This window comes from Diabrotica virgifera, chromosome 7, assembly GCF_917563875.1.
Source record: "Diabrotica virgifera virgifera chromosome 7, PGI_DIABVI_V3a".
Classification (NCBI taxonomy): domain Eukaryota; kingdom Metazoa; phylum Arthropoda; class Insecta; order Coleoptera; family Chrysomelidae; genus Diabrotica; species Diabrotica virgifera.
The window spans coordinates 78287397-78301335 of NC_065449.1; the positions used below are offsets into that span (position 1 = coordinate 78287397).

At 30.9% G+C, this 13939-nt stretch overlaps 1 protein-coding gene across 1 annotated transcript in view; it reads right to left on the minus strand.

The window, feature by feature from the left end:
* LOC114346480 (DNA replication licensing factor Mcm2) overlaps positions 1–13148 on the minus strand; it is a 91031-nt gene extending 77883 nt beyond the window's left edge. The window contains exons 1-4 of the mRNA XM_028297218.2: positions 12990–13148; positions 12775–12929; positions 12572–12694; positions 7168–7480 (exon numbers count right to left, since the gene is read on the minus strand). Coding sequence (XP_028153019.2) covers positions 7168–7480; positions 12572–12694; positions 12775–12929; positions 12990–13001 — 603 coding nt within the window. The 5' untranslated portion in view covers positions 13002–13148. The remainder of the gene's footprint in view (positions 1–7167; positions 7481–12571; positions 12695–12774; positions 12930–12989) is intronic.
* Positions 13149–13939: the final 791 nt, after the last annotated feature.

Genomic DNA, 13939 nt, shown 5'->3' on the forward strand with positions numbered 1-13939 from the left:
AATCAGGGCCAGCCCCTTTATTGGCATTTAATGACAACAACACATTCAGTAAATTGTCAAAAGTGACTTCGAGGTTACTAATTTCCACCTCCAGCTGTTGTGAGAAAATTTCATTACTCTCCAGGTTATCCAGAGATTTACCATTAAAAGTGCTGTATACAGTACCAAAATGTTTCGCAAACAACTCTGTTATTTTTTGTTTGTCATTCTCACTTTCCTCACCTAGAAACATAGAGCCAAGAAGAGCACCATGTCCGTTGGTTTTATTTTTGATGAACTTCCAAAATTCACCAGCGTTCTCATTTATTCTCACTTCCATCTTTGAAACGTAAGCATTGTAAGACTGCTCAGTGAGTGATGAGCATTCATCTCTCAAATTTTTAAATTCAATATAGTGGTGATACTTATTTGTAGTTTTATATTTTTTATGCGCAATCTTTTTGGCAATGACTTTACTCTTAAGTTCAGATGAGAACCAAACAGGAAAATTCGATCTTTTTACAGATATCTTTGGTACAAAAAGTTCAATTGCGTTCCAAATAATGGAATAAAAAGCATCTAAAATGTCATTTACATCCTCTAAACAGTACAACTCAATCCAATTGATCTGAAGCAAATAATTATTCAAGGCACCATAATCCGCCTTGTGAAAGTTATAATAAATATTAGTTTCCAAACTGATATATTGATTATCAAATAATATTAATGCTTCAAGTGAGGGATGATAGCTGTCACACGTCATTAAAGCTTCCGCTTTTTTTAGATTTAAATAAGTATCAGAGAAACACAGATCAAGAATTGAGTCATACTGGTTTTTAAAATAATTATATTGACCTAATCCTAAAAAATTGAACTCGTCACAAAACAAAATTTCAGTATCATTACTTATATTTTTAGCAGTCGTCTCACCGTCCCATATCAGATTTGGTAGATTATAATCCCCAAATAATACTAGTTTAGAATCTTTATACTTATTCATAATTAGTTTTACAGTATCAATGTGATTGGAATAAACATCCAATCTAGATCTGGGCGGAATGTAGACACAGCCAAAAACATATTTAATGCAATTAATAGTAATTCCAGCAAAAACCTGTTCTACATTTGAACTGGCAATTTCCACTAGACAAGAACTGATATCACTTCTAACTGCAATTAACACTCCACCTCCTCTTGATTTCTCGCTGGAAATATGATCACGGTCCCGACGGTATACGGTATATAAATCACAGAAAACTTCATTATGTTTCATTTTGTTCAACTTCTGACCTTAATCAGATGGAAAATATTTGGGAGCTTTTAAAACGAGAAATTTCCTATGAAAAGGTCACTAATGAAATTGTTTTGATTAAAGGACTAATATATCGTTGAAACCACAATGACAAATTTAAGCAAAAAAAAATTTAACTGCATTCAAAGTATGCCAAGACGGGTACTAGCGGTAATCAAAGTTAGAGGGGGCTCAGCAAAATATTGAAAAAATAAAAATATGTGATATTTTTAAATATTTTATTGGTGTTTATTATTAAATATAATACATTTAATAATAAACAGCAATAAACCATTTGAAAATATCACATATTTGTATTCTTTTAATATTTTGCTGAGTCCCCTCTAATTTTGATTACCGCTAGTACCCGGCTTGGCATATTTTGAATGCAGTTAAATTTTTTTGCTTCAATTTGTCATTGTGGTTTCAACGATATATTAGTCCTTTAATCAAAACAATTTCGTTAGTGACCTTTTCATCCGAAATTTCTCGTTTTAAAAGCTCCCAAATATTTTCCATCTGATTAAGGTCAGAAGTTGAACTAAATATTAAAAAAATATAAATATGTAATATTTTCAAATATTTTATTGCTGTTTATTATTAAATATATTATAGTTAATGAATAACATTAACATCCCTATAACAAAATTAAATTTAAAAATCATATTTTAAACAAAACGCACTTAGTGGAATAGTTGATTTTTGTAGAAATTCATAGGTGGTCATAATAATATGGCCAGGGACTGTATACAGCATGTTTCATAGGGAAACGGAAATACTTTAATTGTGAATAGAGGTCACCGAGGCGGTTCTAGCTATACTATATTTTTTGCTTTTATAACCGAGTTTATAGTTTATAGTTTTATCGATTTTGCCAATTTCTTTCCTAAGCCATAACTTTAGAACCGTCCTGTATATTGTTTTGGTACACATGTGTCTCATCCAAAACCCAAACGACTGACATACTAATCACAAGATAAATCCAGGTCCGGATTAACAAAAATTATAAAGTAATTGTGACCTTAAAACAACACCCTGTATATTGAAATTCTGAAAATCTGTTTGCATATTTGAAAAGAGCACAAAAAACTATGTCTAATGGTTCGCTTCGATTTTTCGACCAGATAATTTTTTTACTTTAATTTTGAAATTATATTGAATTTTTTAAGAACTCTGACATTAAAAAGCAGGTATTATTAATTTTTAAATATAAATTATTAAAGCTATTGAATAAATACTCATTTTAAAATTAATCAATACTTATTTACCATATTGGAACGACCCAATTATTAATCACAAGAAAAATCCAGGTCCGGATTAACAAAAAAACAAAGTAATTGTGATCTTAAAACAACACCCTGTATATTGAAATTTTAAAAATTTGTTTGCACGTTTGAAAAGACCACAAAAATCAGAGTTTATCGGTTTGCTTTAATTTTTTGTGAAGGAAATTTAATGACTTTAATTTTAAAATTAAATAGGTATATTGATACTTTTAAGAATACTGAAATTAAAAAGCAGATTTTTAAAGCACTTTTAACAATAAATTATTAAAGTTATTTATGACATTCGAACGACCCACTTACAAATCACAACAAAAATCCAGGTTCGGATTAACAAAAAAATATAAAGTAATTGTAACTTTGAAACAACACCATCTACATATTATTGAAATTTTCAAAATCCGTTTGCACATAAGTATAAAAAGAGCACAAAAAAGTAATAGTCCTGTCGCCAGGGGGGGGGGTATAACGGCCTCCTTAATTCAGATGGACTTACCCAAATTTTTTTATATATTTTGACCCGCAGAATACGAATTTTTTGGGTAACAGTTGATCCGGATGTCGATAAGATTGTTATAGACAAAGAACTTGAGGAATTACATAACAGCGATTTCTCGCAAAACAAAATATTTTTGTATTTTTTCGGTCATTTTAAGCAAAAAATATTCCTACAAGTTTTTTCGTAGAATGCATAGTTTTCGAGATAACCGCGGTTGAACTTTCAAAAAATCGAAAAATTGTAATTTTTGAACCCTAATAACTTTTGATTAAAAAATAAAGTAACAATTCTGCTTACCGCATTTGAAAGTTTAAGTCAAATTATATCGGTTTTGATTATTTGCATTGCTAAAAATTTATTATTTTATTGTTAAACAAAGCTAGAAACACCTAGTATGTGAGTGATGTTTTCTATGATTTCTCATTTAAAATCGAACGAGTAGGTAGAGTAGCTACAAGTGCAAGCGAGGCAATTTCTACGTAGCATGCGTTAAAACGTATGTATTAGGCACGGGAAACACTATGTGTTTATAGATTAGTTTAACAATAAAAAAATTAATTTTTGGCAATGCAAATAATCAAAACCGATATAATTTGACTTAAACTTTCAAATGCGGTAAGCAGAATTGCTACTTTATTTTTTAATCAAAAGTTATTCGGGTTCATAAATTGCAATTTTTCGATTTTTTGAAAGTTCAACCGCGGTTACCTCGAAAACTATGCATTCTACGAAAAAACTTGTAGGAATATTTTTTGCTTAAAATGAACCAAAAAATACAAAAAGATGTTTTGTTTTGCGAGAAATCGCTGTTATGTAATTCCTCAAGTTCTTTGTCTATAACAATCTTATCGACATCCGGATCAGCTGTTACCCAAAAAATTCGTATTCTACGGGTCAAAATATATAAAAAAAAAACTTGGGTAAGTTCATCTGAATTAAGGAGGCCGTTGTATGCTCCCTGGCGACAGGACTATAAGTTTAATCGTTCGCTTCAATTTTTTGGCCAGACAATTTAAGGAATTTAATTTTGAAATTATGTCAAAATTTTTAAGAACTCTGGGAACTCATAATAAAAATTTCGATGTAATTTCAAAAGTATTATCATTAAATTGTCTGCACAAAAAATTAAAGCGGGACATTAAACTTAGTTTTTCGTGGTCTCTTCAGGAGTGCAAGCGTATTTTAAAAATTTCAATATACAGGGTGTTTTTCAAGGTCACACTTACTTAGTATTTTGTTGTTAATACGGACCTGGATTTTTCTTGTGATTAGTAAGTGAGTCCTTCTAACACAGTAAATAATAACTGATTATTTTTAAAATTAGTATTTATTCATTAACTTGAATGATTTATTATTAAAAGTGCTAAAAACCTGCTTATTAATTTCAGGGTTCTTAAAAATTTGAATATTTCAAAATGTTTTGAAAATGTCAATATACAGGGCGTTGTTTCAAGGTCATAATTACTTTATGTTTTTTTGTTAATCCGGACCTGGATTTTTCTTGTGATTAATAATTGGGTCTTTCCAATGTGGTAAATAAGTATTGATTCATTTTAAAATGAGTATGTATTCAATAACTTTAATAATTTATAATGAAACATTAATAATACCTGATTTTTAATGTTGAGTTCTTAAAAAATTCAATATAATTTCAAAATTAAAGTCAAAAAATTATCTGGTCGAAAAATCGAAGTAAACCATTAGACATAGTTTTTTGTGCTCCTTTCAAATATGCAAACAGATTTTTAAAATTTCAATATACAGGGTGTTGTTTTAAGGTCACAATTACTTTATAATTTTTTGTTAATCCGGGCCTGCATTTTTCTTGTGATTAGTATGTCGGTCGTTTGGGTTTTGAATGAGACCATATGTGTAAAGTTATGGCTTAGGAAAGAAATGAGCAAAATCGATAAAACACCCTGTAACTCAGATATAAAAGTCGGTAGGGCAAAAAATTTAGTATACCTAGAACAGCCTCGGTGACTTCTATTCACCATTAAAGTATTTCCGTTTCCCAATGAAACACCCTGTATATATGGATGGAGAACTGAGACAGTGGAAACAGAAATATAAGAGAATAGGACTGCTGATAGGTCATACAATACTTTACAAATAGGGAACTTGTACATTTTTCTTTTATCACACAATAATGTTGAGTTTCGTTTAAAAATAAGGTTTTCAAAATTTTATGTCTCAAAAACCTTAGAAGTACAAATTTAAAATTTTCTGTGTATTTATATCATTTTAAACGATTAGTTGGTGTTTAACAAACTGGTTACATGCATGTTAAAAGGACATTTTAGTTCATTCTGAAGGTGTTCATGTATGTGAAGATAATTTTATTGTAAGTATTTAATATCTGCGTAATAGTTTTTTTAATACATCAAGTGTATTTTGAACAAAAAGAAATAGAACTTTTGGTATATTTTGGTAGATGACATTGCAGATTGAATGATATTTATCTATACAATATTTTTCTGGAACAGTTTTTACTATAAAATTAAAATAAACTAATCATACTAATAAAGTTTTATGTTCATAATGGGTAAGTTATCAAACTGCCGTTTAGAAAAACCCCCTTCAACAATTTTAAAAAAATTGTCTTAAGAAAAACACTCAAATATAATGAAATATATAGTTCACAGCAACTATCTAAGGATTAAAACTGAGATACACCATAAAATGACTAATGGCCAGTTTCACCAATGACAAATAGTACTTTATTCTGTGAATAAAGTTATTTAACCACTAAACTGATATTTCTCCATTTTACTAAGGTCATAAGACTTATTTTATTTATTTATTAAATAAAGACTTACTTTTCAAATAAATTGGTAAGTTAATGTCACTGTACATATTTATAAGAAAGTAAATTCGCCACTTTAACTTTAAATTTTAAAAATTATATTGAAACAAAATATAAATATGTACAATAAAGCCTCAATATAACGGACCTCTATTTAAGGACTTCGGATATAACAGACAAAAAAATCTGGTCAAATATGAAAAAAACGTCCCTGTATTTCCCAAAACGTCCCCAAAGAATTTCAATAAAATTTTTATTGTAAGATAATGCGGACACATTTCTAATTATAAAAAAACACACTTCAAAAGTGCGTACAAAACTTAAACAAAGTTTTTTTAATTTATTTTAACCTATTTTTTTATTTAAACCTTTTTATACAACAGACTTTCGGCTATAACGCTCACCCAGTTCCCCCAATTAGTCCGTTATATCGAGGTTTTACTGTATAAACATCTAATAAATTTTATTTGATGAATAACTATTCATTGATTTATTTATTGTTGGTGAAACCAGACCTAAAACAAGTGAATGAGTGAATGAATAACAAATGTAATGAATTAATGGCACAGACCTCAAACATTTTTAACTTCATGATGTCACAACCAATGAGGGTGTGTTTGGGATTGGCTGCTATAATATGAATTTTCTCTCGATTTGAATGGTTTTTAGGGGCCAAACGAAAGACAAAAACAACTTTTTTTCTTTGATATATATTTTAAATTATGTTCTGTTGTGATTTATAGCATTTTTTTCATATTTAAAATTTTATACAAGTTCCCTATTACATCATGCACATATACAAATTGTTATTGCACAGGACAAGGAAAAAAGATACATGTCAAGGAAACTTGTAAAAGAATATAGAAAGTAGGGTCTGGAGTTCAACATGGAAAAACGCAGTACCTATATACAGGAAGAGTAGAAGCACGGAAAAATTATGACTAATTCATTTGGTAGAGCATTTAGGTCAGCGGTCGGGGAACTTTTTTAATCGTTACCCCAAAAGATTTTTGTGTAAGTTGATATTACCCAATGGCGAAGAGCAAAAAAGAAAACAAAATCGCCTCTTTTTATAAATAGCAAATTAAAAATATATACTTTTTACTCACAAAAGTTTCATTTTTTCCCCCAAAAATTTCATTTTTACCCCATTTGGGGTAATTTACCCCGGTTCCCCGACCGCTGATTTAGGTTCTTGGTTCTTGACATTTTGATTTAGATCCATTTTTCTTAAATATAAAATATTGAAAGCTATTATACTGGGTATTCCTGTAAAATTAATAAATAGATAAATGAATAAAATATGTACCTGATTATTCTCACACATTCTTCTAATTTTATCCTTGTAGACATATTGACCTTTACTGTTAGTACATGTTCTCAAGAAGTTTTTAAATCTATTTGCAATTTCAGTTCTTGGACCAATCATAACAACCCATTCTTTAATTGTATAACCTTTGGTATCTTCTAAATTTTCAATTGATTCAATCATTTCAGCATCAGCCTCTTCCCCAGCAGCGGCTTTTTCTGCTTCTTTACGTCTTCTTTGCCTGGGATCCTCTTCATCATCATCTTGATCATAAAAAAGTTCTCGATCATCTCTTCGAATTATACCCAGCTCCCTTGAGAATAAGAGGAGAAAGATTTAAAAATAGTAATATATTATTTATGATAACAAAGATATGGTCAAATAAACAGCTACCAGTGGAGTGGAATAGTGGTATTATTGTACCATTACATAAAAAAGGGAATCAGTTAGAATGTGGAAACTACCGTGGAATCACGCTGCTGAATGCAGCATACAAAATAATGTCCAACGTCATTTATGAAAGACTTAGACCACACGCTGAAAAAATAGTTGGCAGGTACCAAAGCGGCTTCTGTAGACAGAAGTCAACAATAGATCAGATATTTGTTCTGCGACAGATCCTCGAAAAAACAAGTGAACATAACATCGACACACATCATCTCTTCGTAGACTTCGAAAGCGCATATGACAATATAAACCGAGAATTCTTAATAAAAGCAATGAAAGAATTTAATATACCAACACAACTAATAGAACTGATAAAAGAATCTCTAAAAGTAGAAAGTAAAATCCGGATACAAAACGAACTAACGGAAACAATAGATGTGAAAAAGGGACTACACCAGGGAGACGCTCTATCATGCATCTTGTTCAACATCGTACTCGAGAAAATAATGAGAGACACAACAGTCAATACTCGAGGAACAATGGTTAATAAAAGCGTACAAATACTAACATTTGCAGATGATGTTGACATAATCGCAAGATCAAGAAGAGAAATGATAGAGGCATTCAATCAAATAGAACGAGCTGCACAAAACAGTGGCCTTAAAATCAACCAGAACAAAACAAAATATATGCAGGTAAGTAAAAACACAGAAATAAGGCAGCCACAAAATATAACAATAGGAGAATACAACATTGAGGGGGTAAAAAACTTTACATACTTGGGATCCCTAGTCACATCTGATAATAACATAGCAGAGGAAGTGAAGAGGCGAATATTTATTGCCAATAAAAGTTACCATGGCTTAATTCGGCAACTAAGATCAGACAACGTCACAAGGAAAACGAAATGCCAAATATACAAAACCTTAATAAGACTGGTACTCACATACGGCTCAGAAACCTGGACACTCACTAAAAGAGAGGAAACATTGCTAGCCACCCTTGAAAGAAAAATCTTGCGACACATATATAAGGACACAAAAGAAAATGGAATTTGGCGAAGAAGGTACAACTTTGAACTATACGAAATATACCAGGATCCGGATATAATAACATTCATTAAAATAGGAGGGCTGCGTTGGATGGGACATGTAGAAAGAATGGAAGAAGGCGAAATACCAAACAAAATATTCAAACAGAATCCAGTAGGAAAAAGAACAAGAGGAAGACCGAAGCTGAGATATATAGAACAAATAGAAAATGATATAAAAACCTTAAAAATAAAAAACTGGAGAAAAAAAGCACGAAACACATCAGAGTGGAGAAGAATCCTGGAACAGGCCAAGACCCATAAAGGGCTGTCAAGCCAATGATGATGATGATGAATACATTATTTATAGTATAGATTTAAAAATTCAAACACTTTAGTCAAGACCAAGTTTAACTCACAGAAAAACTGATGATGGGGTGTATACAGAGCAGGGAAATGAATTTGTTTGAAAAATAAATAGTCTTGTTAGTATTATTATTTTTGAAAGAGATCATCTACATAGAATGCAAGTATAAAGGAAGGTACTTGTGTGACCAAAGGAAAAACTCTATACATACATAAGGAATATTATGTTCTTATTAACTTGGCAGTGTTAAAGATCAACTGTTATTAAAAATTATTATTAACATATACTAAAAATATTACTAGATCAAAAAATGGAGCAAAAATACTCTAGTTAGTATTTTTCGTGCATGTTTCAAATTACTCTTAGAAAGATCCTAGAATAACAGATCGAAAAGAAATTATATTTAAACTTTTATTCTGAATGGAACATATGAATATAAAAAATGATAAATTAATGAAGAGAAGCAAATAATAATTGTCTGAAGAAAACTGAAAAAAGAGAAAGCAAAGATGATTCTTTATTAATTAACCACTGAAAATGGCATTCGCTAAAATCCTTTACCTATCTTGTCCTGATCCTGATCTTGTATATCAGTTATATAAAAAATATATCTGGACCTCGGAGGTAAACTACACTGTCATTTCGAGCAACTGTGTCTAGCCTGTGTTTGCAACAAAGTTTAGAGCACTTGAAATGTTAATAAAAATCTGATATATCCCATAATTGGTTGAAAGACAATATGACCATATTTTAATGATAATAAATAGCCAATTTGTATAATCCAACTAACAAAATAAGTGGATTAAAGGAACTTGTTCAAAAAAACACCATGTCGACATAGTGTAGTTTACCTCCGAGGTCCAGATATTATTATAATTTTTTAACTTGACCATTACACTACAAGTAAAACTTCTAGCCTGATCCTGAATTAACCGGATGTTGAAGTTGTATTATAACTTCATGAATCTTAGTGGAAGCCTCTGTACATACTCAGCAACAGGTATTATGTTTGTGGTAGATAACAACTCATTGGCAGATTGTGGATAGGGTTTGTGGGGATGCTTATTTTTGTAATGCTGCTCAAAGCAATTCTTTCAGTTATGTTAACACTTTCAGTTCCGGGGCAATATCAGATATTTGTCTCATGTGCCCATTTATACAGTCATTGGAAAATTGTTGAAATGTAAACACAGTAGCTGTGTCAGTAGTACCTGAATGTTAACAATGTGAACATGGGAGCTGTATCAGAGGACTTGAAAGTGTTATGTAATGTAATGTTTATTTACGGACTTGCCATTTTTACAAATCAACTTAAATTTTTACAAATCAACTTAAATTTAACTAAACTATTAAAGCACAATGTGATTACATAAAATTGATTAATTTTTACAACTTGAGTTCTATCTATGAGATAGCTCTCCACCCAGCCTAATAAGCTTCCATGTAAACCAGCATTATAAAGTTTACGAGATTAGGACAGTATTATTAACTCTATCGAATGCCTTCGAAAAGTCAGTATAAATGACATCAACCTGGTCATACCCTTCAAGAGCATCCAACAAAAATTCTTGTAAAACTAAAAGATTGGTAGTAGTAGAATGTCCTGGAATAAAACCATGTTGGTCGGGCAGTAAAGTAGGATTCAATAATGAACCAAGTTTTGCAGCTACAATCCCTTCAAAAGATTTAGCAAAAACTGAAATTTTAGATATAGCTCGGTAGTTTTCAATATTTTCTCTATTACCACCTTTATGGACTGGGGTAATATAACTTCTCTTCCATATCTCTGGAAAGACACCTGAGCCCAATGACAAACTAAATATTTTTTGTAAAATATAACTCAGAATGAATCTACAATTAAATATGAACATATTATTATCAGGTCCAGAACTTGCTTTTAGATCAATCTTAGATATAAATTCAAATACATCTAATACAGGAATATCACAAATTTCAACACAAAGACTATTATCAGAGTTCACAGCTAGATAATCTATATTACTAGTAACATAGGTTGAATTAAAAAATTTACTAAACAAATTTGCTATATTTTGGGAATTATCAGAAGTTATATTCTCATATTTCATTGTGTTTGTCAAATCAAAACATTTTCTTTTATTATTTACATAATTCAAAAAATCTTTTTTATCGTACATAGCAGTTTGTAAATTATTTAGGTGAATCTAGTGACATGTTTTGTAACAATCCCTAAATTCTTTACACAAATTAGAAAAAAGATCATAATTCTTCTTAGATCCTGTCATTTTGTATTGTTTGCATGAGCAATCTTCTTTTGAAATAATATAAATATGTTTTAAAGGAGGAGTGTACCATTTCGGAAATTTTGAGTTTTTGCATCTAGTTTTTGGTACAAATAGATTAATACAGGAATATAACACCTCATAAAATTTATCAACGCTATTATTTACATCTGTCTCATCAATAACCCTATCCCAGTCAACTGAACCTAAATATTCATTAATAAGGATATAATTAGCATTTTTAAAGTCAAAATAGAAATAATCATAGCTAAAGTCCATTCATTTTACAGATTCCCAACTGTAAACAAATGCGCATGGAAGCTAAACAGGGTCGTCCTGAAGTGTATCTTAAAAACCAACACGCTACCTACAATTTGAATTTGCAAACTGACCAGTTTGGACCTGTAAAATGAGAATCCGCCTTGTTTAGGGCAATAAATTACATTTAACAGCCTCTTGACGAATGAGATGGCGAATAGTAACACGTGCGTTTGTTTATAGTTGGGAATTTGCCATGTGAATGTAGTTTAAGAGAGTCTAAAATAATATTTCCAATAATATCAAAGGACAAGGCTGGATGAAAGCTATCACATTTTAATAAAGATTGATTAGCAATTTTTAAGTTTATGTTATTATTTATACTAGAAAAAATAAGATCTAAGAAACCCCCATTACAGTTTGGTACATTATTTAATTGAAAGAGATTTAAAAACGCAAAACTTTCTGAAATACATTCAACTTTGTTAGTAATATTTCGAATTGGTCTTAAACCATATTCATCATTTTCCCAATGAATATTTGGTAGGTTAAAATCACCAAGTAGATATACCAAACTGTACTGTGTTAATTTATTACTATTCCAGTATTGTCCAGTATTCAATATTGAAGTTGTTATTTATTTACAGTGCACAACAGACCTGGTAGGCCTAGTGTAATAATTTAAATTGGAATCACTTTATGCTATTTTTCACTAAAGTACTTGACAATATGTTCTTAAAAAGCAACTGCCTCTTGTTTAGTCCACTTCTGACTTTTCCCATTTATTCTCGAAAAGTCACTCTCGACTTTTTCTATTCATCTTACTCTCCATATACTTCCTATGGTTCCCTTACATTAAGTTTGTCTTACTTACTACTGTTCAGCATATTCTAAGCTTGACTTTCCTGGATAAAAACTTAGACCTTAACCTTACAGTAGTTGTAACTAGTTTTTAGACACAATTGTTGCTGCAGACTCTTATTCAGTAAGAGAGGCAGTAATACAATGTTAATATTTTGTGAATTATTTCAGTATTACAAATTTTATGCATATATTTATATTGCAAATGTTTGCAATATAAAACTCATTACCTATACATACCTATCTCTTCTTCGCAGTTCTTCTTCAGCAGCAAGTCGTTCCCCAACTGACATTTGGTCATAATCATCCTCGTCTAATACACGGTCATCATAACGATCTAGATGTGGCATAGCACGATAATCGCTAAAATTTTGGAAAACATTTAGAAAGTTTTAATTTTTAAAAAATGACAAAGTATTTTTAACAAAAAGTGATGTAGTTACTTTTCCATATTATCGCCAAACAATTCTTCTCCATCTTCCTCTTCAATATCAGAATTAATATCTCCAAGTAAAGCACCTTCATCTTCAAATGGGGCCAGATCTGGACCAGGAGATGACACATTTGAACGAGGTGTCGGCATTGGTGATTCTTCAGGCTAAAATTACATATTTTTAATGTTAAATATATTTGAATAATTTCAATGCAGTCTACTTACCCTATCAGACATTTTCGCTAAGATAAAAACAAATAAAATAATTTAAAACACAAACAAAAGTTTTATTCAACCACACAGACCAAATTGGCGCGAAAAGTCTTGATTATAACCTATTAAAACAGATGGCGATTTCTTCTTTTTTAATTCTTACTTAAGCTCTTCTGCGGGCTAAGGCTACGGTTACATTGGACGTGTACTCTGACGACTAACGAGTCGGACGTACTCATGCGTAGTCGGACGATTGAAACAAACACGGGCAGATAAATAGGAACGGTTAATAGACGTCATTTTATGCACGTGTATGGACGACTATTTTCGAAATACAAACTTGTTAGTTTTTTCCTACGGCAACGTGCGTCTGAAAATGGATAACTGATAAATGAGGAAACGGGTACAGGCCCGGATTAAGAATCTTGAGGCCCCTAGGCAACCCAAGCTATGAGGCCTCATAAGAAACCTCCGCTTTCTCCTTCCAAAACCTTGGATATCCCCCATCTACGAGAGGTATTACTTGGATATATTAATGGACATTTTATATACCTAAACTTAAATTTTTGTTTCACTGTTTTTAAAACGTATTGCTTGAAGAAATAGAGCAAAGAATTACTCAGAAACTGTTTAGATATTTATATATTATGATGCTTACATTAAAATTCCAAATTTTCGAGTACATCATTCTCAATAGCCATAATTGAGATGAATGCTAGTCTACTTTTGTGCCATTGTCGAACGGTGACAGTTTTTAATAATTTTCTTGTTTGAAAATAAATCTTATACACATATTGAAACGTCGATTCGAGTTTGTTCTCATAAATAGGCCAAAATGAATGAAGCCATTTTTTGGGGGGAGGGGGGTCATGGATCTTGATAGTGATTACTTTTCTCTGATGTAAGGTCACTTTTAGTCTTACCACCAATGGGATAAGTGGGTTTTCAAATATTTTTGGGAG